Source organism: Manacus candei, unplaced genomic scaffold (genome assembly GCF_025592945.1).
Source record: "Manacus candei isolate 608988 ecotype Guabito, Panama unplaced genomic scaffold, ASM2559294v1 h1tg000014l, whole genome shotgun sequence".
Lineage (NCBI taxonomy): Eukaryota > Metazoa > Chordata > Aves > Passeriformes > Pipridae > Manacus > Manacus candei.
Genome location: NW_026138062.1, coordinates 71,078,435 through 71,105,823, shown reverse-complemented (window position 1 = coordinate 71,105,823; position 27,389 = coordinate 71,078,435). Strand labels below are relative to the sequence as shown.

The 27,389-nt window shown below is 40.7% G+C and overlaps 2 protein-coding genes across 3 annotated transcripts in view; one reads left to right on the top strand and one right to left on the bottom strand.

Annotated features, from left to right (window-relative positions):
• LOC127467527 (multidrug resistance-associated protein 1-like) overlaps nucleotides 1-16,064 on the top strand; it is a 32,508-nt gene extending 16,444 nt beyond the window's left edge. Inside the window, exons 14-28 of the mRNA XM_051779582.1 lie at nucleotides 303-470; nucleotides 1,566-1,752; nucleotides 3,305-3,374; nucleotides 4,239-4,299; nucleotides 5,467-5,686; nucleotides 6,171-6,325; nucleotides 7,608-7,763; nucleotides 8,681-8,880; nucleotides 9,690-9,816; nucleotides 10,535-10,636; nucleotides 11,514-11,657; nucleotides 12,280-12,438; nucleotides 13,515-13,681; nucleotides 14,698-14,892; nucleotides 15,342-16,064. Of these exons, the coding sequence (XP_051635542.1) occupies nucleotides 303-470; nucleotides 1,566-1,752; nucleotides 3,305-3,374; nucleotides 4,239-4,299; nucleotides 5,467-5,686; nucleotides 6,171-6,325; nucleotides 7,608-7,763; nucleotides 8,681-8,880; nucleotides 9,690-9,816; nucleotides 10,535-10,636; nucleotides 11,514-11,657; nucleotides 12,280-12,438; nucleotides 13,515-13,681; nucleotides 14,698-14,892; nucleotides 15,342-15,453 (2,223 nt within the window). The 3' untranslated portion in view covers nucleotides 15,454-16,064. The remainder of the gene's footprint in view (nucleotides 1-302; nucleotides 471-1,565; nucleotides 1,753-3,304; nucleotides 3,375-4,238; nucleotides 4,300-5,466; nucleotides 5,687-6,170; nucleotides 6,326-7,607; nucleotides 7,764-8,680; nucleotides 8,881-9,689; nucleotides 9,817-10,534; nucleotides 10,637-11,513; nucleotides 11,658-12,279; nucleotides 12,439-13,514; nucleotides 13,682-14,697; nucleotides 14,893-15,341) is intronic.
• Nucleotides 16,065-17,961: 1,897 nt separating this feature from the next.
• HSPA13 (heat shock protein family A (Hsp70) member 13) lies at nucleotides 17,962-26,819 on the bottom strand. 2 transcript variants are annotated; one of them, XM_051779604.1, is made up of 5 exons: nucleotides 26,397-26,666; nucleotides 24,977-25,317; nucleotides 23,098-23,311; nucleotides 22,378-22,545; nucleotides 17,962-21,450 (listed from the first exon to the last, which is right to left on the bottom strand). In XM_051779604.1, exons 2-5 carry the CDS (start codon nucleotides 25,259-25,261, stop codon nucleotides 20,780-20,782), a joined length of 1,338 nt encoding a protein of 445 aa, XP_051635564.1. In that variant the 5' UTR covers nucleotides 25,262-25,317; nucleotides 26,397-26,666; the 3' UTR covers nucleotides 17,962-20,779. The 2 variants fall into 2 exon arrangements, with proteins under 2 accessions (XP_051635564.1, XP_051635563.1); XM_051779603.1 differs by lacking the exon at nucleotides 26,397-26,666 and adding an exon at nucleotides 26,712-26,819 and having other exon boundaries at nucleotides 17,963-21,450.
• Nucleotides 26,820-27,389: the final 570 nt, after the last annotated feature.

The window sequence follows — 27,389 nt, the reverse complement described above, 5'->3', positions numbered from 1 at the left end:
TCCTGTTTTCTGGGAGTTTTCTCTATGCTGTAAAATCTCTGTATGACTAAATAAAACTTACTGTTTAATTTTCCAAAGTACCTTGCATTTGCCCATTTTGGAGTGGGAATAATCAACAGAGCCCAAACTTTGCTCTAATTATTTGAAAATCCAAATGTTGCCTTTCTGTTTTCATATGTAGTATAAAATCTACTTTGCTCACCTGAGAAAAATAGAGAGATGAGACTGAGTATGATACACTGGTCTTCTTTAGTATTTCATATTTAAATGTGGATTATTTTGACTTTGCTTTCTTTTCTTAGGGTGTCAATATAAGTGGAGGGCAGAAGCAGAGAGTGAGCCTTGCCAGAGCTGCGTACAGCAATGCTGACTTGTATCTCCTGGATGACCCCCTGTCTGCTGTAGATGTACACGTTGGAAAACATCTTTTTGATAAGCTAATTGGCCCTTCAGGTCTCCTAAAAAGCAAGGTAAAGTAGGATGGCTTCCTTTCTATCAACAGCTTTATACAGTACAGCAAACATGGTAAAAGTCCCAGTCCAATCTGCAAAAGTTCATCTCTTACCTGATATGCTGATGAAAATTATTCGGAATAAAGAGGCTGAATAAAAAGCAGAGCTAATTGTGCCAGTTTAAAGCCTATTGGGTAGACATAGCACGGACTGAAGAATGTGGGAATCTGAAAGACTCATATAATAGTTGCTCATCTCTTCTTTACTGGCAGTTTTTGAGGAGTGCCGTGGTGTGCATGTGGAAGGCAGGGCAGAGCCCTTTGTGGTCACACATGATGCCTCACTGCAGCAAACAGATTATAGCCAGTATAGGTTATAGAAAGAAAGGCTTCTTGTTGGGCAAAGAAGTTCCTAGGGGAAGGTGGAATCTGAAGGAATAGATTCTCCCATTTGAAAACTGTTGATGTGGGAAGGTAAGATAGCTTTTAAAAATCTCTCCTCAGTGTTGTGTATTAGTACAGATTATTCCTGCTGGCTGCTGCCTGCAAAACACATATATTAACATGAAACACTTACTATTGTGTCTATATTTGTTGCTTCATAAATGTCCTTCACTTTACCTCTCTCCCTTCTCCCTTTTCTTAGTCTACCTGCTCGATGTGTAAGTATTTATACATTGGTTGTAAGTATTTGGCAGAGGCAAGAGCTCTAGTAATGGTAGGCTTCTGGGCAGATTTTGATATTGAGGCTATCATAACTACATGTAGTACATTAAAACCTGTAGTATCTAGGTGTTTTTTCTACAACCTAATCTAAACCATTCCTGAGGAGGGAACAGGTAAGAAACATTAAGGATTAGGAACCAGGTAAATACAAGTAACAGTAAAGAGCAATAAGCTTGGAGTTTAACGTTGCAATCGACAATTGAAAGAGTATTATAGTAAAGTAGTCAGTAAATAACAGCAATAATAATAATGATAATAATAAAGTAGACAAATAAATGGGCAAAATCACAGAAGAATGACATTATACCATTCCAGCAATCATAACTGAATGTCTGCTTTTAGTACATGTTTATATTTACATGCCAAAATGGAAAACATTGTGTTTCAGACTCGTATATTGGTGACCCATAATCTCACAGTCCTGCCTCACACTGATCTTATAATAGTAATGGAGGAGGGCAGAATAAGTCAAATGGGGACCTACCAAGAACTCATTTCAAAGAGAGCTAATTTTGTTGAGCTTGTTCAAAACTTCGGTGCAGAGCGTACAAGTGAAGAGACAACCCCAATGGAAGGTGAGAGAATTTTTATACAGTGTTTGCTTAGTATTTTTACTTTTCATTACAGCTTCTCAAAATATTCCTCCTGAAGAATTGCTGGAAAATATAGAGCGTTCCTGTCTATGTTTTCCTATAGAATTACAGTTTATAAATTGAAAAAAATTCTGACTTTAATGTCTTGAGACCAAATGTTATGATAAAGCCACCTCATGCAGCTAGTTTCAACTTTTCCATACTGTATTAGTCACCATGTAAAGTTCCATGATTCTGCTAAGGATTCATCACCTAATAAGTAACATATGGACATTTCAAATTAATCTTGCAGTGTCAATGATTTTGTCCTGTTCTGTATTGGATAATTCCCATTTCCATCACCTTAGACTGCTGTAATCACAGAGCACAGCAGGAGGGGCAGGAGAATATGGTCCACTTGTAGGAGAAAAAAATTCATTAAACTTTTACTACTCTTATTAAATACTTCCAGCCAACAAGTAGACAGTGTAAATAAATATTGCATAATCCCTTAAAAGTGCATGCAGTCATTCACGTGGATTGGGACTCAGCTTACCTCTGTACCTGAGTTGTTCAATGTGTGCTCTTCATGGAGCTGTGGGAAAGAAGTAGGTACACTGACCATTCAGTCTGACCTGTTTACATAATGTACTTCAGGAGGAGATTAATGATGGTTCTTTAATTTTGAGAGAAGAAATCTATCCAAATGAACAGAAGAGTCCTATAAGACCTAAGTGACTGCAGATGTTTATAATGCTGGTTTCCAGTTTTCTTAGCAACTCTAAATTGAGCCTCTACTGACCCTGTACTGGAGCCAGTGCTCTGAAACATTTGCTGGGGTTTGATGGAGAGGAGTGGAAAGACAGAACAGCAAATTTGCAAAAGGCAGCAATGGGCAGTCTGGTGTTAGCTCTGTTGGGATGACAGTGTGAAGTAGCCCTGTAAGGAAATATCCACTATTCACAAAGGGTAATAAAGAGAGGGGAGGGGAAACAAAGTCATAAGGAAAAGAAACATCATGCACTGTGTTGTGATGCAAAATTGTACAGCAGAGGTACACTCAACAGGAGGGCTGGATGTAGAGAACATCTTTGTTTTAACATCTGTTGAAGAAAATAATATCAAATATGGAAAAAAAGAAAAAGAGAAGAAAAAAATCAGTTCCTGGAAGAAAAAAAGTGTTTGACTCCTTTCAATAACACAAAAAAAACAGTAAGCTCAGCTTTCCAGCCATGATCAAAGAATTCTTTGAGATAAACACTAATGTTAGTATTTGCAGGAATACTAATACTTTCACTAAGCAGGAATGGAATTCCAAGGATACTCTAGGCTCATGGGGGGGATTTACCTGCTGTCACAGTTCTAGCATTTGGTCACAAATGTGTCTGTCTTGTGTAGTAGCTGTCCCAATATTAGGTCAGTTTAGGGAGTTCCTAATTTAAAGTATTCCTATTCATCATTTTGTCCCCATTTTTTATTTCTCACTTCTTGCGCTGTTCCTGTCTACTCATGGTATAATACTGAAAAGATTTCTCTTCTTTTTTTTCCATTGTAGTGAGTTCTTCAAAGGAAGAGGGCCAGCTGGGAAGGAAACTGCAACAAAAAGGGCTGGTGAAACATAAGGAGTAGGTATTAAAAAAAAAATTAGCCATTGCTTAACTGATGCAATGCTAGAACAACCCTAAGTGCTGAAGGCTGTGACACCATGCTTCAAGGTGTAAACATGGGTTAAGCCTGAATGCCCATTAGCAGTTCCTTGGAGAGCCTGTGTCTAGTTTCCCTTTATACAGAAGAAATCCAGTGAATGTGCCACACGAGTTCAAGAGATCCAGTCCATGGGCTGCTTCACTGTGTGAGCCAAAGTATGTTAGGCAGGAGTGAAGGGGGCTTTCAGAAGACCAGCTGAAGCCTCTGATGGGGATGCACCCACAATTCCCAGACAGCAATTTGACTTCTTAATATATATTATGTTGTTTATGCTCCTTTTTTAAAATGTTTATGTGTCTTTTTCCACCTTTAAGAAAACTCGTGGGCTCCCAAAGAGTTGAATGACCTCTTGGATCACTGTGTAAAGCACAGTAGTGGTATATTTGCAGGGGTAGAGGATAGTGCAACGATGAAGTAGAAGAGACTCAACCTAGAAGGTTAAGAAGGTGTAGGTCACTTAAACTTAACCAACCTGGTCCAGAAGTAGTAGAATCAGATGTGTCAAACAGTAAGAGAGACCCAAGTTGCCTCAGGAAAGGGTGGTCACACATCTTTAGCAGGGCAAACTCAGTCTTACCTACACATAATTATACAGGAGTTTAAAAGGCCATACCTAGTCTTGTCTTCTGACAACAAAAACAAAACAGCTCAGGAAAGTTGGTGTCTATCTACATAGGAAAAATTTATGTGATTTTATAGCATCCCTTTTTGTTTGGGAATAAATGGATACGTTCTTTGCATGAGGACTCACAGGAAGATTTGAAAGTGTTTCTTGTTTGCAGCTCCTCCTTTGGTCAGCGGAAAGCATACGCTAACAATAAAGAGGAAGTTGCTGCTGGTGGTGTAAGTATCACTGATAGAAAAAGCTTTGACATTTGTCTTTATAAAAATGTCTTATTTTGCAACTGCAGTTTTTTGTTTCTTAGATCTCCTTACTGAATTTAAAATAAACCTTACATGTTTTCACCAAATTTTAAGCATATGGTCAGAGATTTTCTATTTTGATGATCTGCTGCTGGTTGTATTTTCATATTATGTCTAAGTTGACCTAGTTTTGCATATTTCAGAAAGAAGATGATTAAAAAAACCTTTTATTTCTGTTAGAAAAACGTTCTGTCTATCTTTAGGAAATTTAAACAGCTACATGCTGGAGCAGAGACTATAAATTTTTCATGGTAATGTTGCAGTATTGTTTTATGTTAGAAGCACACTTTCTGCAGTCTCCATTTAAAAAATCTGCCAGTTGCAAGAAAGAGGGAAAAGACCAAGTGAAACACTACGGAGAAGGCCAGAGCTTCTTGTGAAGCTGTAGTTCTGTTGAGATAAGAACAGTGGAGTGGAGGGCTGAAGAATTTCTAACAAGATGGTAGAAATAGGCACTTGAAAAAAAATGAATTTACAGAAGAGACAGAAGAGTTTGTGCCAACTGGAGCTCATTTCACTTCAGATCCTGTAATGAAATCCAAGAATCTGCTCCTACCAGCTCTGCCTTTAAAGTGGCCTAGCTTGCTTCGGCCCCGTTAGTTGTCATACACACCAAGAATGAGAACTTTCTCCTACTGTCACTAATTTCCTTGGCTCCAGTAGCCCAGAGTGGTAGTTCTAAATTTTCTACTTCCATTGATGAACAAAGTAAAATTTGCTTCATACAGACTGTCAGGAATTGCACTTTTGGTTGGTTCATTTGTTGATTTTATTTTCTTTTTCTTTCTTTTTTTTGTATAATCTGACACTGGAAAGTATCTCAAGCAAGATTGCCTATGAGATGTATCATTAAAGAACAGAGTCTAATGGGAGACAAAAGCTTTTCACAGTACAGTTTTATATAGCTAATTTATCAGATTTAATTCAGAAATTATTTAGATTTATTCCGAATTTAATGTATCCAATTCCCATGTGTATTTGCCTTCAAGAATGATGATGATTTTATGAGTAATTTTTTTTCAAGGTGAAAGTTTTGTTTATGATTTTACGAGTACCTTCTCTTTTTCATGTGTTCTTTTCTTTTAGATGAAAATGTCAGTTGTCTTGAAATACCTCCAAGCCTTCAGCTGGCGATGGATGTGGTTGACCATAGCTGCTTATGTAGGCCAGAATGCACTAGGCATTGGGCAAAATCTGTGGCTTAGCACCTGGATTGCAGAAACAGCACAAGTTAGTGATTTCACAGAATGGAAACAGTCACGAAACTATAAGCTTTGTATCTATGGACTTCTGGGATTTATTCAAGGCAAGGATGAGCATTTGTGACTCTTTTCTCACTGTTTGCCAAATTTGATCTGCCTGAATATGTGTCAGTAAAGAAATAGTGCTGTTTGTTTCATGGTGTGCAACACAGTGTAATAGTTAAACTTGGGGAGAGCAGGAGCCATATTACAGGCATGTAGAAGAAAATGCAGTTTAATTTGATGATATTGCTGTGAATTCTTGGAACATACACATGTAACTTAATGAAGATCTGTTGGCATCTCGTTGAGGTGGGGATTCAGTATGGATGTGAAGTGGTGTGCTAGCAGAAGAGACTTAACTGCAGGAAAATCATACTTAGGAAGTAGTAAGATGTATCAACAAAATGAAATATGTACATTTGTAAAACTGAGAGGAAGCACAACTGTGGGATTGGTCACTGCAGTAGAAAACAGTGACAGGAACCAGCTCCATCCCTTTTCCCAACCCAGCCATTCATACTGTCTTTCAATTTATCCATTCCCAAGGCCTGCTCGTTTGCTGTGGTGCTTATGTGCTCACCAGGGGATCCCTGTCTGCTTCCCGGGCTATGCATGGTCAGCTGTTGGACAACGTGCTGCACCTTCCTCTGCAGCATTTTGTAACTAATCCAGTTGGTCGGATCATCAGCAGGTTCACAAAGGTAAAGGGAACACTCATGCAGAGTTTTCCATTTTATGAAAATGAAGCTTGAGTTGGCTTGGTTTTAATTCCATTTTAGCATTGTTAAAAAATTAATTATATGAAAGAAAAGCACTGCAATATCTAGCAATGGGAAGCTGCTCCAGTGCATAAAACTTAAAGAACTGTCTCAAGCTATTTTCTTACAAAACCATCAAAACATATTATTGATAGAAGTTGTATAGACCCTATCCAAGATCATTAAGAGTTCATTCCTCAAAGACCATTCCTGCAGTGCAACTGGTTTATCAGACCTAAATCTGGTCTATTTTTAAAAGGAAACTGTATTTTTCTTCAATAATGTCACAGAATCATAGAATCAGCCGGGTTGGAAAGGACCTCTGAGATCATCAAGCCCAATCCTTCATTTCTTCTTTTATTTTTTATTTTTTTTTGAAATCCATTCAGTACTCCAGAAAAATCCAGTCCAGGTTTCCCCATTTTGTGTGCAGATGATCCAGAGCTGGCAAACAGGGACAGGGCAGGGTGATTTGGGAAGCAGGAGCAGGCAAACAGGGAACAGTGTTTAAGCTAATGTCCATCTTGATAAGAATTTTTATTATTAAACTTTGTCATTGCTCACCTTTGGGGTTGCACAAAGGGAAGGATGTCTCAGCTGCAAAAGCGCACAAGGGTAGATGTGCCTTTGACTTGGCATCAATTTGTTTTTTTCAAACAGTATCTCACCTTGTGGCAAATGCAAATTGGATTTGAAAAATGATGGAGTGACCAAGTTTTGTAAAAGCAGAAAGCTATACTCTCTTTTATGCTGAAGTTAAGGAGTATATACTGAGTTCTGATTGTTGTGTACTATCCAGAGTATTGGCAAATCCTTCATTTTCATCCGAATAGGTGTGTGCATGTCAGAATAGGTATAATGTATCTCAGAATCTAATGTAATTGTCAAAACTAGTTAATACATTAAATTCATGTTCTCAGAGGCATATAGAAGTGAATGTTATTTTCACTTATAAGTGAACGTTATTTTCTACTTTTGTACGTCTTTGGCTATAAGTGGAACCTTTATTGCACAAACAAGTGTTATTTACTACAGTTTTAATGCTTCCCACTCCCATCATAAGTAGATTGTTGCAATGCATTACTAAGTGACTGCTGATGGTTATGTTCTCTAGAATAATACCAAGAGGTTGTGTAATACACTAAAAGATCAATTAATTTAGGTTTCTCAAAGTTTTTAGTGGAATTTACTCACAAAATCTTGATTTTTCTGTGCATTGTTACAGGACTTATCTGTCGTGGATGTCCGTTTCCATTTCTACTTGGGAACTTGGCTGAACTTTACCCTGGATGTTATTGGAACCATTGTAGTTATCACATCTGCCTCACCACTATTCATAGTGGTAATTATTCCCCTGGGATACTTTTATTTGATTATCCAAGTAAGTGCATTGTTCTTAATAGGGATTTCTAGATGTGCATGGATGAAATGTCTAAAACAATCCAGCATACAGGCTTAAATAATTTTTTATTGTGGAAAAAAATACATATACAAATATATATGCAAGACACATCTGAAATTGTTTTCAGAAAAAAATCTTCAGAGTTCTTGAAAGGAAATTTGGACACTTCCTGAATATATCCTGTAATTCTTGGGAATTTACATCTTTCTCTTCATACTTCGCTTTTTTATGGGAAGATACAATATTGATAGAGATCTCAGCAAGAAATTTGCTGAAGTTACCTGAAGAAACGGAGTGTATATTATAGTGAAAGTTAACAGCTGAAGGATAACCCTGAAACAGCAGCTGTACATAGAATGATGCCTAAACTACCTGTGCTGTTTTTTGTGCAGAGTTTCAGTTGTGGTACTGAGAAGCCAAAAATTAATGTTTCAGAAAGACTAATGGCTGCTTGCCTGTTTCTTAATAGTCAGAGTATGGTCTGGGATTAAAGATTTTAAAGACTCTTAAAATAAGAACATAGAGGAAGGAAAAGAGTGCCTGAATTCGGTGTCTGCTAAAGAGCTGAAATACAGACATCATTACATGGAAGAAATAAAGGCTGACTTTCATCTTAGAAAGAACTGGGACATTCTAATTTGGAAGTTACACTGAAGTTTTAGTGGGTTGTTACACAGCCCTAGTGGTACAGCACATTTTGTATAGAATTTGGAAATAATGTTCTTTTATTTTAGCCTTACCAGTAATTTATATATGGCAGTTGGGTTTTACTTCTGTGTTGGTTTTGAACAGCTTTTTTTTTCTGTGTAGACGCTTTCAACTTTTTCCATGTTAAAAATTTACAGGGATTCCTTATGAGAATATTTAACTGGCTACTGTCTGTACTGTTTCATTAGCGATACTACATTGCGAGCTCACGACAGATTCGACGTCTGGTGGGAGCATCGCAGCCTCCAGTGATCTCCCACTTCAGTGAGACTCTTGTGGGGCGATCAACAATTCGAGCATTTAGCCACCAGGAGAGATTCATTAGAGAAAACTATGATGTTGTGTATGAGAACTTAGTTTGCGTCTACAACAACCTCATCTCAAACAGGTACTTTGCAGCAGTTCTTCATCTGTGACTGAACCTTCCTCTGTAGAATTCCACAACTCAGTGTTCACCTGTAGTCAGAGTAGAGCCACTGAGAAGCAAGGACAAGAGCAATTTATTCACCACTCTTTGTAATGAATGCATAGTGTTTAAGCACTAGGATGATTTCTTCTTTATGTACCATAAAATAGTGGGTTTATATAGAAAATGTGCATATGCTGTCTGGGATGAGAGTATTTTAAAAAAGAAAAGAAAAAAGAAAACAGTTTACTAATCGGTCATGAGCATGGACTGTGCTACACTTCAGCTAATAGTTCTTCTTGCAAATTTATGAACAAATCAAATTTGCGTTTCAGTAGTTCATGTGGAAGTAACCCAGTGTCTGTATCCACAGGCACCAGCTGGATGTTGAGAGTGGAATCTTGGGTTTAAGCAAACAAAGTCCATTTCCTCACCTTCCTTTGTGATTCAGTTCAGTTACAGGCAGAGATGAGCAAGGAGAAGATTTTCATCTCTGGTTTTCAGTCATATGCTTGAATCTTTTTCAGGCAGGGAGAGCAGGAAAGCAGTATGAGGAGTGAAGGGAGTGCTGGCCAGGAGTTGAGACACAGGACTTTTAGTTTTAGTGGTGCTACCAGTTCTAGATAAGTCATATTCCCTCCCCAGTCCCTCTGTAAAATGGGAATGATGGTACCTATCTCTTTGGGGAAGTGGGTAAATTGCTAATATAATGATCTCAGAGTCATTACATTAGAAATATCTTCACTGTGCTGTAGGTAATTCTTTTTTTTCTTTGCCTTCATTTACTACAGCTGGCTAACTGTCAGGCTTGAGTTTTTGGGAAATTTGATGGTGTTCTTTGCTGCACTGTTTGTAGCACTGTCTGGAAATACAGTGAGTTCTTCTACAGTGGGTTTATTGATATCCTATGGTCTAAATGTAAGTAATAGAATAAACTTTTTGCTGTTACTACATTGCATATAAAAAGAGCAGTATGCATACAGTTGAGTAGGTGAATATACACGGTGGCATCAACAACACTAAATCCCCTGGGCAAAACAGTTTTCCTTTGAATTGCATTAATTCTGGGAAGCTTCCCATTAATTATTTTCCACTTCTGCATTTAGATGGAATAATAATTATTAAAACATATTTAAAAATAAATTAATCAACTAGGTATAGTGTATTTTTAAGTATTTTGTTCAACCAAATAGGAAGCTTAGTCATGTACAACTACACTTCATATTTGATTTCTTGTTCTTGTTCACTTACTGAATGTTATGTAGGAACATTTACTTAGAATTCTGTTCTCTAAAGTCATTTGCTTTGGCATTGCCCTTGTAAAGGTAGTATGTGAGAACCACACTACAGGGTGTCTTGAAGTACGATAAACTTTATTGATAAGTTGCTAGTTAAATCTGAAGTATGATGTAGACAGAAAGTAAACATCCAATTTTCTTCAGTTTTGTGATGCTAAGGAGCCTAGCATCGTCTAAATTCTCACTGTGGTAAGTGCTTCAGAAACACAGCTGACATTACTAATGAATAGAAATACAAAAAAAAACTATGGAGTCTATTATCTGTCATGGCTTATCCACGTCATAGCCAGCTCACAAGAGTCGAATTTCTACATTCTCCAATGTAACTATTTCCCCAGGTAATTCAAAATCTAAATCTTTGGGTGCGTAGAGCGTGTGAAATCGAGACCAATGCAGTTTCAATTGAAAGAGTCTGTGAATATGCAACGATGGATAAAGAGGTGAGCATTCTTCTTGAAATGCTGAGCCTTCATCTTGAATATTTAATTTCTGTGCATAGAAGATGACTAATTAGATTGACTTTAATATTGGTGAGTGGTAATAGCAGGTAATTGTTGTTAAATGCTGTCTGGTTTTTGTGTGGTTTTTTTCTTTTCATTGAGAATATGTAGTTCTTCATCACATTTATAGTCATAGCAGTTTTATTCCTACTTTGACCAGTAAATTTTTTGTCATCATTCGTAGCAGTAGCTTTTGTAGTAGGACTTTAGCTGTGGCTCACATGAACTCTCTGTGTTATGTGTAGCCAAGAGAAGCATTTGAGGAGGGGGGGAGAGGAAGAGAGGCCTGTCTGACCTTTAATTGGTAGTCACCTCATGTCTGGGGAGGCATTTGTTTCAAATCAATTTGCCTTGGCTGTTGTGCTTTTCTGAAAGTAGTGTCCATGTCAAGCATGAAGGCAAACAAGACTGTCCCTTACTTCTTCATTCTCTTTTACCCTTCCCTCATGTTTATGTTTCTTTGTTCACATCTTTCTGTTTTCTCCTACTCCTGAAAACAAAATGTTTCTCATTGAATATGCATTTTAAAAATCTGGGAGATTAAGCATCAGATTCATTTCAGTTCCTGTCAGCTGGTACCAGATACTAAACTATTAGCAGCTACCCAGTTAAACTGAATTTACTTTTTTAAATGAGTGTGTAAGATGTTGTTAAACAACCCCACGTGCTTCTTCCCAGAGTTCATGAAAATAGGTTCTCCTTCCATTATATTGCATTAGAATTACCCTAGACATGCTGGGATTTTTAAAGATATGTGTATTTTATCTTGTGACATTTTTACTCTTGTATACTGAAATACCAATGGTTTTAATTCCAGGACCCATGGATAAAGTCTAAAAGACCACCGATGGGGTGGCCTGATAGAGGAATAATAGAGTTTGTTAACTACAAGGCTCATTACAGGAAGGATCTTGGTTTAGCCCTGAATGATGTCTCTTTTCAGACACAGAGTAAAGAGAAGGTACTGTATGTAATAAGAAATAGATGTATTAAATTCCGTTTCACAACTTTCTACTTCAAAAATATTTCAGATAAGGAGACTGCACTACTAGATGCAGCAAGATGATGTTGAACAGGGAAGATATTAAATGGAGAAGAGAGTAAAGACAAGGCAAAAGCGAAAAGGAAAAGTATTTTGTAGGAATATGTAGAAATTATTATCCTTGTATGAAAGTGAGATAAAGTTTTATGGATTTGGCAGTTTGAAGGAAGAAGATCCAAATTTGAATTTAAACTTCTTGTACCCTGTGTTGAATGTTTATGCGGAGAAATACATTGCCAGGTTAGTGCTAATCAACTTTGGGCTTGGGATCAAGGAGCACCAAACAAGACCTAGTTTAGAGTCTCTGGTTTGAGCTGAGGAGTGCAGGAAAAAAAAGGGAGAGGAAATTAAAAGTATTCCCACTGAACTAGGCATAGGCTTTTACAGCTCAGAGTCACAGAATCACAGAATCAGCTCCTGAGGGAGAACTGGACTGAGAGCTGTGAAACTGAATTCACTGTATCATATAACTCACTATATCATTTTTCATCTGGAATATGCAGCATAGAAAGTTACACTGTCATAAAACTTTCTGTTTCAGGTTGGAATTGTTGGAAGAACAGGAGCTGGTAAATCAACACTCACAAATTGCTTGTTTAGGGTTCTGGAGGGATGTGAAGGCAAAATAATTATCGATGGAATTGACATATCAACTATTGGACTCCATGACCTGCGTGGAAATCTCAACATTATTCCACAGGTGAGATGTGCTTTAGAGATAACTATTACTCTTTTTCAACTAACACAAAACATTCAGTTTTTGGGAGAAATTATATCCTCAAAGTCCACAGGCTGCCTGGAGACAGAGGCTTAAAACTCCAATAAAATTTTGGCAATTATGTGGAAGAAGCTTCAAAACAGGGAGACCACTGTATGTCATGACATTAGGTTTTGGTATACCATGCTTAGTTTAGCAGTCTAGCTAGCATAACTCAGGTTCTCCAGAGTCTTTATATGTATAGTTACATAGAGGGTTTCCAAAGTTCCACTTGAGGGCAAAAATATTTTAAAATACCTCCAGTTACGTCTGAAGAATGTCGGGAATATATATTGAAATTAATCTGCTATAGTCTGCTTTGTAAAGGTGTTCCTGCTTACTCCATAACAGGACAGAAAGCTCAAGATTAGTTCACATGTCATTAGGATTGTGTTCATACTTGCAAAACTGATTTACACTGAAATGCTCTAGTATAAAGTAAAACCTAGAACACAAATTTAATGATCATCTGGAGACTTTATGCACTTTCCCTGAATGCCACTCATGCAAACATTTTTGTGCAGGGGTGATGCTAACATCACTTACGTTAAATTTATCTGACATTTTTCAAAGGAAGGGTTTGGGTTTTTTTCTTAACTTTTTTTGAGCTTTAACCCCAGTAATATTTCCTGTGTGTCTCAAACCAGATTTAACTTAGAATCTTAGCCTTCCAATTTTACTTACCAGTGCCCATGGATGTAGTCTCCAGTGCTTCAGAAACTTGGCAATAGTAATAATTGATGTCTTGTGGCTGTTGCCACGTGCTGGGCAGGTCTATGGTCAGCCACAGAACCGGAGCACAGTGAATGCACAAGGAATCTCTTGCCCTTTACATTTTACCCTAAAAAAGAATTCATCTCACAGAGACACCACATTATTTTTGTGCTTCCATTCACCGGCTTCAGACTGTTAAAATTTCCAAGATTATTTGTCCCAGTTCCCTCTGTTATATAAGGATTTATGGCAGACTGTTTTAGGGTTGTGTTGGAATTGTGCACTCACATTCTGCTGTTATTTAGGACCCCATCTTGTTTTCTGGGACACTGCAGTCAAATCTGGATCCACTTGGAAAACACTCTGATCTTGAACTGTGGGAGGTGCTGGAACTGTGTGACTTAAAGGATTTTGTCTGGTCACTGCCAAAGAAGCTCCTTCATGAGATTTCAGAAGGTGGTGAAAATCTCAGGTACATAATCAAGACAGTGCCATTGCAGTTATTTTCCAGTACTGTAAAACTATGTGTTCCTTCCAGAGAGTTTACTTCAGAAAGTATCGGGATAAAAGTGACACTTCTGTCATTCTAAGTGGAATTATTCTGATTGTGTGAGTTTCTTTGAGGTGCCCAACAGGTCACAACTGTATAGTCCTATGGTATATGGGAAGCCAAGGAAGTAGACTATTTTCAGCTCAAGTATATATGGAAGTGTAAAGAAGGGGGGTGTGATGTTGGAATTCATGTAGCACCTAATTAGATTTGGGCAGAAAAGTACCCAATAATTTAAATTTAAAAAAAAAAATTCAAACCAGGGGAAAAAAAAACAAAACAAAACAAACCCCAAACCAACAAAACCAAAAGCCACCAAACTCCAAAGAGCTTATTCCTTTGCTTTATTTGCATAGGCAAAGAAACTCAGTTTTTCCTTGTAAAACGCTACGCAAGGAGGGTGACACTTGAAATAAAAGAACTCTAAACTCAAGGAGACACATACTAAAGCTTTCAGCAGCAAAGGGGCAGGTCTTCAATGTTGAGGGTACTGAGTATCAACCTGAGTGTACTGAATATCAACCTGAATTTTTTTTGACAGATCACTTGCAGGAGGATGGTTCTAGGAGGCACATAGCACAGCTCACATACAGGAGTATCCAAAGTTTTACACTGAACATTATTAAGAAGGGTTTGGGCATTCAATTTGGCTTACTCAGAGTGCCCAGTATAATGTGAATATAGAAACTGAAGACAAGACTAGGTTTACACTACAAAGTTCAGCCACAGGTGTGGAAGAGTCCCACCTTAACTACAATTGATATGCTGAGCAAGAGGAAATAAAACTTGCAAAACAAGGTGAACATATTTCACTGTTCTTTTCAGGAAGTGTTGTTAGGAAAGACAGTACAGATAAGCTTCATAGTAATCTCAGCTTTACCTTGTTCTGCCCTTCCTCTTTGTGCCTGACCTGCCCTTCTCAAATGTATTTTTAACAGTGTTGGGCAGAGACAGCTGCTCTGTCTGGCCCGTGCTTTGCTGCGAAAGACAAAGATCCTGGTCCTGGATGAGGCAACAGCTTCTGTTGACTTGGAAACGGACAACTTTGTGCAGTCCACCATCAAAAGAGAGTTTCACAACTGCACAGTATTAACTATAGCCCATAGGTTACATACAGTCATGGATTCAGAGAGGTAAGTTTTCACTTACTGAGGCTTACCCTCCCAACACTTCTAACCTTGATGTCTTTGTACCTTTGTAATCCAAGATACCAAAAAAAAAGACGTGAGCATCAATTTTAATTAAATATTGGTAACCTGTGTTTTGCTTCCCCCTTCTAATCACAGAATTAATTTACTAATTTTCCTGCTAAGGGAAATTAGCTACTAGTAAGACCACTTAATTCTCTAGAGGGAATGGACTGTACTGTAGCATTTTTACCAATTAAGCAAAAATGCCTTTTTCAAGAGGTTTTTTTTAACATATTAGTTCCTAGATTTAGAAGCCAATGAATTAACTACTGCAATTATATTTCTTCTAAATAAGCCTTCCCATTATCCAGAGATATCTGTATTAGAACTGAAAAATATGGTAGAAGATCTGATTTTTCTTCTCCTGTTATCTTTCTGTTTTTGCATTGCAGAGTGCTTGTTCTGGATGCAGGAAAGATTCTAGAATATGATACACCACAGAATTTGTTGCAACGAAAAAGTGCCTTTTCTGAAATGGTTGCAGAGGCTGGGATAAGAAAATAAAGAAAACTAATGAATGAATTCTTAAGGAACACTCAAGGGATCTCTGGCATTCCCCATATATAGATGCAATATTTTATATTCCTTATAAAATACCTTACTTAAGAGCTTACTCAAGAGCTTCTGGCAGCATTGCTGTTTACTACAGCTACAGCCTGTTTATATTGATCAGACTTCCTAAAATAACTTTCAGATTTTATACAAATCACTTCTTTTGATCACGTTGGCACTGGAACAGCATAATGAAGCAGTAATTTTCATGGCATATGTTAACTGTTGCACTAATAAAGACTGATTGAAAAATAAATCTTGCTGTTCACAGGTTGGTCTTAATTAAAAAATAGTACTTAATTAAGCTGCTCTGTCATTATGCTCATTTAGTTAATACATTCTTATTATGATTACGCATTCAGGAAAAACAAAACTTGTTGTGTGGACGTACAGACAGATGTCACGTGGGGCTGATTTTTAAGACATGTATATGTACATGTATACTTAGGTAGTTCTTGAGACAATAAATGTGCCTTTTGACCTTGTGATTTCTGAATAACTGAAAACCATACATCTTATGTATCTAATTGTGCATTACAAAATCCCACTGTGAAAGAATCCCAGAAAAATACAGTCAGGTGCAGCTGCCTTTTTGCTAGTAAATTTTAAAGTAAACTTCAGTACTAATTACAGCAGCAGGACAGGTTATATACATTTACTGGAAGTGCCAGTCAAATGTGCATGTGCTTTTTACTACAGTTCCTGAAGCTCTTCCAATTTAATACCAACTCAACCAGTGTAATCAACCTTCACTTAGTTTTTTAAGATCAGATCCCCATCAACTGCTTTAAAAAAAAACCACAAGGTACCTGAATACAGTTCCAGGCTACAGCCCTGTTATATTAGTTTAATATTGACACCTGGTTTATCTCAAGTATGATCTTAATGTCTTACCCAATAGCAAGCAAAACATATTTGCTGTTTTAGAAGGGTGGTGGAGACTCTCTGAAGAGAGTTCCTCAAAGATGTGATTCTACTGCAGTGAAGGTGAATGATTTCTCTCTCCTTTCCTGAAGGTAAAAATGCAAGCCTATCCTCATACGTTACAAAGTACTGTCCAGTTTAACTGGCTGCAAAACACAACTCAACATACTTTCACTCCCAGAAAACTATTAGAAGCATATAATGGTTTTTGGCTAGGAACAACCCAGCCCAAGTAACTATTATGTTCTGAAAGTCCTGGAGAGGCAGAAAATATTTCTCAAGAAACAGAAAAATGTTCTGCTTTTCTTCTCTTTTCCTCTTTTTTTCTCCCAAATGAGGCCAGCAGTACCTTCCCAACTGAGCAGGACGTTTTCATGCCCACATTTGCCTTCCCTGCAACATTCACAGTGCCCCAGGCAGGCTCTTCTGTGGCTCTGCTTCCCCCAACCTTGTCCCCATCCCTTCCCTGCCTTTTCATGCTGCCCCTCCAAACCTGTCCTTACCTGAAGTGTTGCAGAGGCACTGGAAAGGACTGAAGTGAGTGCCATTCCATAAGTGATTAATAAGCTTTAGGCATAAGGCTAGGAGAGGTAGACTTCAGTACCTCAGAGACCAATCCCTTTTGCAAGGTCCAGAGAAAATAATCTGAGGACTGGCATTGGTGCATGGTAATCTTTACTTTCTTTTTTTAGTATTATTTGTGGGAAGGAGGGTTTTCTGTGCTTACTGACAGGCTGACATAGCCCTTCAGCTTCAGACTCCCTTCAGACCACAGCTGGGAGAAATGCAGACTGAACAATTTCAAAGTCTGAGTGAAAAGAAAATGCAGTCCTAGTGTCAGCAAAGCCAAATAGACATTCCTTCTCTTTCAGCAAGCTGTACCCCTCGCATTTAACTTTGTAAAAGGAGGTGCACCAGAGGCAGAAGCAGCATGATATGCTCCTGCTGTTCCCATGCAGCAATGGCTTACCAAAATGAATCACCTAACAGACTTAGGTAGGCAGGGAAGGGCAGTTTTGCATTAAGCACATCACCCAGGGTTTGCAGCCTCTCCTTGCCTCAGACACCCGATGTCAGAGGCACTCTAAGAAACAAAGAAGGATCACTTGGCTGAGTTCAGTATTAACACAGGTTTTGTAGTACCCAACCCACCAAACCACCACAGCACCAGCCACCTCCCTTGCCAGCACAAAGCCATGTAGCCCTGCAGGCCAGCTCAGTGCACACCTCTCCCCTTCTGCCCTTTCTCCTCCAAACAGGAATTCCCCTAAGCCTCCCAGGTCCCAGTCTTGTCCTGAGGGACCACTCATAGGCACCCACCACGTGAGGAAGGCTCTGCTCCACAGGGCCACCACCTCCTCAGAGTCCTGAGAAGGTGCTTGGGCCTGCTGGGCCTGGGCAGGTGACCTTCACTTAGCTGGAGATCCTGAGAGGGACCCAACTGTTCATCCACTTGAGGATGAACAGCTCCTTGAGGAGCTACTCTTGGACTCCTTTTCCAGCCAGATACCTTGGGATAGGGAAAGGAAGGGTGGGACAGCAAAAGGACCAGAGCAGGTCTGTGAGAAGTGAGAATGAGGCTCAGAAGGGATAGAAATTGCTTTTATTAAAAACATTCTAAAATGTTATTTATAAAATGCATTTCATCCTCTGCACTGGGAAACAATTCAGGAACATACAACTGTTGAGGCCTCTTAATGCTTTCAGAATTTCAACTCACAAAACAGGCTTAAGCTATAGGAACTTGTTACACATCTAACACCACAGGCAACTGTAGATTTCAAGAATTTTAGAAAGATTTCAGCCTTCAAATATCAATTTGTTTAAAGAGAGACTTTTCTTAAGCAGCCCATGTGCATACCTGAAAATATCCACTTAGTACAGCAGACTCATCTTTAAAATTCAATGGTTTGTGCCAAAATACAGTATTAAAAGATACAAAATAAATAATTTGCAGAATTCAAAAAAGTTATTTAATAAATAAGGATGCATTGTGAGATACCCAATGTACATTAATTTCTCCACTAAAAAACCCAACCTGTATAGAAATTTGAATAAATACCCTTTTGTGAATTTTTTTACAAGTAAACAACTCACCCTTCCCTTCCAATTCCCAGATTAACACTGAAGGAGATTTAACTCCTCCAGAGTGAAGGAGTATGTGAAACAAACAAAAGTACTTCATTTATTTGCCTCGAGAGTTTACCAGTTTAAAGTCACTCCCACACTCCTTGGGACAACTTGTCCCAAAACTGCAAAAAGCTTTTAATCGTTTAACTTACTGTGACGTGGTTCTGTTTTTACACAGGTCTGCTTGTTTTACACAGTGCTTTTAAGACATGAAAACTAAAGCCCTACTGTAACTCCAGTAGGTTTTGAGATGAATTCACAGCACAGCAGAAGCAAAGGTCACAATGATTCCAAAGACGTTGGAATGTATGTTGAACACATTTATATCTGCAAAGCAAAGGCCCCAAACAGCAGCTGAGGACTGTACTGACTGGCATTCATCCATGGTTTCCCTGGAAAGGCACTTCTTTCACTGCAGGAGTTTTAGCTACTGGAAGTTCCATATGGACTTAGGTGGGGTCACTTTCAAAGAGGCACAAAGGGAAAAAGAATCCTCAAATAAAAAAAAAAAAAAAATCACTTTGGCCTTCAACTCAGGGAAATGAAACAGATGTTAGCAGTATTTCGGGAATCCTCTGTCAAGTTAAACAATGTTGATGGAATGCTGTATGCAGCTATGATTCAATTTAAGAGGTTTTTAATTGGATTACTTCAAAGATATGTTTAGACAAGAGCTACGCAAACAGCTGAGACAGCACAACTGATTTATGGCACTGCCATAAATCAGGTCTACTGCCAAGAGAGTAATAAGCCTATTTTAATATAGTCATAGGTTAAAACAATAAATCTAAGCCCCACATTAACTTCTGGCAAGGTTTAATACAAACAAAATTATTCTGGAGAAGACAAGAAAATGCTTAGAACCACCTGTTACTAGAACTTACCTGGTGAAGACTGGGCTGATGGGTGTTGAAGCCAGTCTTGGCTGAATGACATGTTTTTATCACAGAAATTTCTACACAGATAAAAGAATTCAACTGGCCTTTAAGTATTGCTTTATTCCTCCAAAGAGAGTAGAACTGTCACCAGTTAGGGGTTTTTTTTCAGATCAGTAATTTTTTTCTCCTCATGCATTTTCAAGATAACTGGATAGCAAACTATGTGTCTAAAACAGAGTCTTAAGAAGTGCCACCTCAAACCCCAAGGTACACACACTGTTTTCTTCCCAATAGGACAGCTACAACCTCTGTTCAGTTTAGAGTGAGGACATTACAAAACTTAATCCGGAGATATGAGCTAAAAAGTATGAAGGAGTTGGGTCAATTTTCATTAACTAGGATTACAGGAACTAGACTTCATCCATGCCATGGATGAAGACCCACACTTCTATCCCACACTTTCTCCCTGAGGACAGGATGGCTTGGGGTCCATCAGGGGAAAGACATCACACACTTGCAGATGAACAACAGTGAAATCTGTATGGGCCGAATTCAAGGGTAGACAGACAAGTGTGGCTTTAAGATACATAAAATTACTGCAGTTTTAAAAACAAGGCAAGGGAGGTATGAATATCTCTGTGGAGAACATCAGTGGTAGAACAGCAGCACCTGTGTGTTAACCATCACAGCCAGATCAGGAATTAAGGCCTTGGAGACACATCAAGTAACTATGTTGGCAAGAGCTACGTTTTCAATAAGGTTTCCCGAAACATGAGACAATTCTCCACAGAGCCTCAGCAATACCAGTATGCTGTTATGAACAGCAGAAGAACCAAGTGAATGCCTAAGTCTCATTCAAGCTGCAACATGCCTTTTAGAAAGGTGCTTAAATGCTCAAATGGCTCAATCTAATAAATAAATGTAAGCTGAGCATTGCCAGTGCTCTGTGCGTTAACACTGCTTCACAGTTAAAGTAAATATATTGGACCTGGGAATACCTACAGTACCACATTATCTCAAACCTTTGGTCACAGTCCCTTTATATTTTAAACACACACCGCTCCAGGATTTGCTAATAAAATTTAGCAAGAAATTGTGGGTGTGTCATCACTAGCATTTTCATCCAATAGCCAATCTCCAAGTAAATACAGCACACTTCAGAACTCGTTTGTACCTTTAAAGTAACATCAAGCTTCAACACAGGTAGGTGTCCAGTAACACCTCACTGGAACAGATAAAAATGAAATAGAATACAGCTAAGATTAGGCTCCACTGCCAGTCAGATGAGTGTGCAGCTTCAGAGCACACTTTTGGAGAGCTAGAATGCAATTGGGAAGAGTTTGTTTTCAGTTAAAATTAGTCTTCCGTAAATTCTTATTAGGGATTTCTACAGCACTGACTTGAAGAGGCCAGGACCCTGCAACAATTCCTGCTTGGATGGCTACACCCATCACAACTGCCAGGTCAGGATCTACAGAGGTGTTGGGTTCCTTCCCAAAGAAGTCCCGAATAACTTTACGTATTTGGGGAATCCGTGTGGAGCCACCGACTAACACAATTTCATCCACTTCTCCTTTGTCTACGTGGCCATCCTGCAACACTTGCTCAATGGGCACAAGAATCTTCTCAAAAAGGTCTTCATTTAACCTCTCAAACAGCTTCCGAGAGATTTCCATTTCAAACACAACCTCAACAAAGCCGTTCTCTGCTTTGGAAGTGTCTCCAAAGCTGCTCAGGTCTCTTGTTTTTTGTGAAGGCTCACCTCTTAGCGCACTGTTCGGTTTTACCTGACTTTTTGGAAGTTCTTTGGTAAGCCTGTTTTCTGGCAGAGTCAACACCACACTTAGTGTAGCTGCCTCGTGAACAGTCAGATTTAATTTAACTGCTTCCACAGCCTGTCTGAGGCGGTGAATCTCCTCCTTTCGGGTTGGCAGAGAACCGTATGTTTGACGGAGGTGATCATACAAATACAGCATCAACCTCTGATTGAAATCCTGTCCTCCAAGTTTGTTGTTACCTGAAAGATCAAAATAGAAGGCATCAGACACATCACTTTCAAAGCAGCATGTATCTTCTTTACTGGGAGGTGGTGCTCAAGGATCAGAACAATCATGCAAGCACAAGAGCTCACAGAGCTGTGAAAACAGACCAAATTGTTGTCCCCATGAAGAACAAATGATGGATAATAATTTCCATTGTTTTGTTTTGACTGAGAACAGGAATTTACTCAGTGGACCTCTGTCTAAATAAATTAGAATGAAGCTGCTGAATCTTCCTTGCTGTTCCACTCTTACAGCAGCTCACATCAAAACTTGCTCATCAAGGTTGGCACTGCACCTCAGACCAGTCTGCACCCAAGCCACCTGAAAGGCAGTCGTGCACTCACTACAGTCTGACTAAATATTGCTGCCACTTGCCTCTGTGCCGAGTGATGAATCATCCTGGCACACAGGAATCACAAAACTTACTTCTGGGCATGGGCATTCCCAAAACCCAAACCCATTCCCAAAACCCAAACCCAAAACCCAAAACAGTGGAGTGCCGCTCCACTGAGCTGGCACCAAACACAAAGCTGGGATGCTTTTCAGCCCCGGTCAATGATTTGCCAAGTATTCCTAGTCTGGACAAAGGTAACAGGAAGATTTGTAACAACCCTAGCCCTGCAAAAGCCCAGCCAAAATAACTGTAACATGCACCAGCACTTTACTAGTGGGCACAAAAGTTGACAGCCATGGATAAAATGAAACCACAACTTACCCCTTGAGTCAGCCAAAACCTGCGACTCTGTGATCTTACTGAAACCTAATTCTGCATGAAAAGCAGCAGAGAATGCATTGGGAGAACATTTTGTGACACAACTGGTAGGTTTTTGAAAGCTCCTCCAATGGCAACTTCATATGCACCTTTCCTCCCACTCCTTCAGAAACAAAAGCATTTTTCTCACCTGCCATGGCTCTTGTGTAGAACATCCCTCCCATCTTGTTCAACAGAGACACATCCAAAGTTCCTCCGCCCAAATCCACCACCAGAACATTAAACACATCAACTTTGTGGAGTCCATAAGCCATAGCTGCAGCTGTGGGCTCACTGATTACTCGCAAAACCCTCAGCCCTGCAAAGAGCAGAAACAAGAAGCAACAGTCAGGTACACTTCAGAAAACTGCAGTTCTCACATCAGAATGACATTTGCCATTACTTTGGGTTTTTTTAAAACCAGATTCATTTTAAGTAAAATGTCAGATCTAAGGGAAGTAGTTTTCTGAGGGGTAATACCCAATGAACTCCTTTCCTTAGTTAATCCTAAAGTAGTACTGCTTCAGCATCAGGGCAAAGTCATGAACCACCATTTGCCCAAATACATTTCTTCTGGACAAACCTTGCTAAGGAGCCTTAACTTCATACATTCTGTTTCTGTTATTGCCCAAGGGTGCTCTATACAGTCTCCCTATTTGGAGATTACCAAAACCTCTACTTTCCCCAAAGCAAAACTTCCTTCTTCCAGACACCTATGTCTGCATTATCCAGTTGCACTTGCTGGGACTTGGAGACTGAATCCATTCTAAGCTTCTCTATCACTGATTCACTGTTTCTGTATCCTCCCAAAGACCTTGCTGTTAGTGAAAGAGACCTGAAGGTTTCCTAGAAAAACACTGGAATACATCACCTGCAAGGTTAGCTGCCTTAACGGTAGCATTCCGTTGCCTTTCATCAAACTCTGCTGGCACAGACATGACTGCCTTGGAAATGGGCATGCCAAGGTTGGCTTCTGCCATTCTCTTCAGTTTCAGCAGCAGCTGGGAGCCAATCTGCTCTGGAGTGACGTGAAAGGTTCCATTAGTTGTCACGGAAAATTCGGCTGATCCGTTGTTGTTGAAAATCTAGAAGGATAAAGCAACACAAGCCACAGGTGAGAAGTCATTTTCCCACCCTGCTCCCACCACGTTTTATCTGCACACAGTGTCTTTAATCTGCAAAAATACAAATGTGCTTTTGCCACTGCCTAGATCACATTAATTTCTTGGAGAATTATAGAAAACATGCCACTTAAGGGGTCCAAGTATATCCAAACAAGTGACACCCACTGAACCCCAGTAAGACACATAAAAGAAGTTAAGACCTAGCAACTGTGTAATCCATTTCAACACCACAAAGACAGAAGTGATGCTTTTTAATCATTAGGTTACCCTACTGATAAAGCTTCCCACCACTTCTTTTTGAAAGGAAGCTAACAGCTTGGTACTGGAACAGCTTCTCTTAACAAGTAAAGAATTCAGAAACTATTTGCAGTACCTGAAAATTGGTCTGTTTTCAGCAAATTCTGCACCATGTTCAATTAATGTAATACTTTTTTTTTAGTAAAAAGCAGGTTTCAAGACATGCTGCTGGTCAAGTAAGCACTAGAAAAGTGGTAGGCGAAAAAAATGCACTGGGGCAGAGATGTGACTTTTAAATTTTTTTATTTAAAATAATAAACTTTAATAACCTTTGTTTATTTAATCTTTTTTTTAGAATTTCAGGGGAGAAATGAAGTTTCAGCAAAGTACAGTTAGCATTTCAAGTTGAAATTTATCCTTCCAGAGAAGGGGCTGGAAGGTTACCCAGACACACATTTCCTCGTAGGAAAAACCAGGGTTTTATGGAAAAAATCACTGTCAGCTCTTGTGCAGAGGTACATGACTTCCACAACCATTTCCTTCCCCTCTCTGGATATCTCTCACGGTTTTCAGGCAGATTTAGCCAAATGACTCAAGGTCTGACAAGCTGATCACCCATACAAATTTCAAGTGTCACAGAATCACAGAATGGCCTGGGTTGGAAGGGACCTTAAAGCTCATCTCATTCCAACCCCCTGCCATGGGCAGGGACACCTTCCACTAGACCAGGTTGCTCAGAGCTCCATCCAACCTGGCCTTGAACACCTCCAGGGATGGGACAGCCACACCTTCTCTGGGCAACCTGTTCCAGTGCCTCACCACCCTCACAAAAAAGAATTTCTTCCTAATATCTCATCTAAACCTGTTCTTTTCCATTTTGAAGTCATTCTCCCCTGTCCTGTCACTACGTGCCCTTGTAAATAGTCTCTCTCTACCTTCCTTGAAGGCTCCCTTCAGCTACTGGAAGACCACAATTTGGTCACCCCAAAGTTTTCTCTTTTCCAGACTGAACAATCCCAATTCTCTCAGCCTTTCCTCATAGCAGAGGGGCTCCAAACCTCTCATCAACTTGGTGCCTCCTCTGGACTCGCTCCAACAGGTCCATGTCCTTCCTGTGCTGGGGACCCCAGAGCTGGAGGCAGCACTGCAGGTGGGGTCTCACCAGAGCAGAGCAGAGGGGCAGAATCCCCTCCCTCCCCTGCTGCCCACACTGCTTTGGATGCAGCCCAGGACACGGGGGGTTTCTGGGCTCCCAGTGCACATGGCTGGGTCATGTCCAGCCTCTCACCCACCAGCACCCCCAAGTCCTTCTCAGCAGGACTGCTCATCCCCCAGCCTGGACTGTGTCCTTCAGCTTCCTGCCTGGAGGGAACTGAAGATGCTGCTTACCTTAAAGGGATACCTGCTGCTTTCATTTTTCAGTTCTTCCAAAGTGAAGATTTTCCCAATGAATCTCTTGGCATCATATATGGTGTTCTGAGGGTTGGCATCAGCCAGCTCCAGGGCATCATATCCCACATACACCCCTCTGTCCGTGAAGGAGACCACACTTGGGATGCTTTTGTGCCTGTTCTCATCTGCAATGACCTTCACCTCTCCTATTCCAGGCAGGAAGACACCAACAGAGCAGTAAGTGGTGCCGAGGTCGATCCCAAGGACTCTGGGGGTGGGCATGGGCAAGTACTGCTGCGCCAGGTAGCTGGCCAACAGGAGAGCCAGAACAGCAGAGCCTGAAACACAGAGTGGTGAAAAACAGGGCTGGAGGATCTACTGCTGCAAACCTGTCAGTCAGTGCAAATGGCACGGTGTCACACTCTGCACCTCCTGCAGTTTTATTTCACACACTGGAGCCTGTTCAGCTCCCTAATTAGATTTTAATTTCTTCAAAGGTCACCAGCAAATTCAGGTCTCTTAATTGAACAGAGAGTGGCTGTCAAAAATCTCAGCCATTAAATACTAAACTGATGAAAAAAAGAAAGCCCAAGAGAGATGGCAAACCCAAAAATATCACCACACTGTAATAATTCCTTTTCTCTCTTACTTCAATAACACAGGTTAATTCATACTTTGGGGGGAGTGCCTTTGAATGACCCCAAAAGGACACAGAATTAATGGGGCTGCACAAAATCCCAGTGAAACAACAAACTCCCAATTCAAACACCTCCTCCAGCTTCACTGAAGTCTGAAAATAAGGAGATATAAACCCCTGCTGACTCATTCTGTTTCAGCCAGAGCTCCCAAAAAGCATCTTTTCTATGCCTTTAAATCAAGGGTTAGACTTAAGTGCAGAGTAGTTTGCTGTTTGACTAGTTTTGCCTTTAATTTTATTTATAATCATCAGGCACAACAGGAAACCCAAAAGTCAAGCATAAAGTAATGCCTCAGGGGAAGGGGAAAATAAAAAGCACCAACAAACAAAGTCTGGAGAAGAAGTTTAAATAGGTTAAATTTCAAAACGTGGCTGAGCATTTTTTTCCCAGCAGGGAAGAGCCGTCACAGCTGTGCTTCAAACAGACCGGTCAGAAAGTCCTAGTTTGGTCTGGGCTGTTAATTTCTTAGCCACGCACCACTGAGGGCTCTGGCTGAAATAGAATCCCAGAACGGGTAAGGCTGGAAGGGACCACAGTGGGTCACCTGGTCCAACCTCCCTGCTCAGCAGGGTCATCCCAGAGCACACGGTGATCTGTTCCCGTGCTCGGGTGGACCTTCCCGTGCATCAGTTTCTCCCGTTGCCTCTTGTCCTATCGCTCGGCATCACCGAGCAGAGCCTGCTCCTTCCCCTGACACCTCCCTGCAGGCACTGACAGACCTTGGTGAGGTCCCCTCTCAGTCGTCTCTTCTCCAGGCTGAACAGAGACAGCTCCCTCAGTCTTTCCTCCTAGGAGAGATGCTCCAGTCCCTTACTCATCTTTGTCCCCTCCGCTGGATCCGTTCCAGGAGCTCTGTGTCCCTCCCGTACTGAGGAGCCCAGAACTGGACGCAACGGAACGCACCGAGCACAGGAAACTCGCACCACCCTGGACAGACAGCCCGGGGCAATACCGCCGGCAAAGAGACGCGAGAGCCCCAGTGAATCCCCCCACGACAGCCCCCTAAACGCGTCCCAGCCGCGCCGCCGCCTCACCCAGTACCGCCATCTGCCCCGCCATGACTGCCGGCAGCTGCTGACGACTCCTTCCGGCCCGCGCGGGGCACGCTGGGATCAGTAGTACGCCCGCCCCGCCAGCCCTTTTCACGTCGTTCTACTACGGGGCGAGTGAACCACAACTCCCAGCACGCATCGCGGCGCCGCCGGTTCGGGCGGGTACCGGCCAATAGGCGTCATTCATTAGGAGGGGAGGGGCGGGCGGCGGGAGAGGCAGCGCATGCGCATCTCCTGGCGGGGCGGTCGCTGTGGCTGCTGGGAGTGGTAGTTCCTCCCCCGGCGCCTCGTTGCGCTCGCGCCCTCCGGCCGGCGAGCGGCGGCAGAGACCGCGGATGTGGCGGTGCCGAGTGAAGGCAGCAGCCCGTTAATAAACACAGCCAAAAAAAAAAAGTTGTTGTTATATTCCTGACTGAAAAGGGGAGATTTGCTCAGGCACTTTGTGTCTGATCAGTCTGTGAGTGCGCCAGGCAAGACGAGGCCCGTTGCCCGACCAGTCCGTCCCACCCTCTTCACTGGATCAGCGGCGCTTCCACTGAATTACCAAGTGTTACACCCCAAGCAGAGAGACCCCGCCCGGGTCTCCACACCTTTACCCACTGCCAGCACCGTTATAGGACTCACGTTAACAGTGTACACAATAACTCTGTTAATGTGATA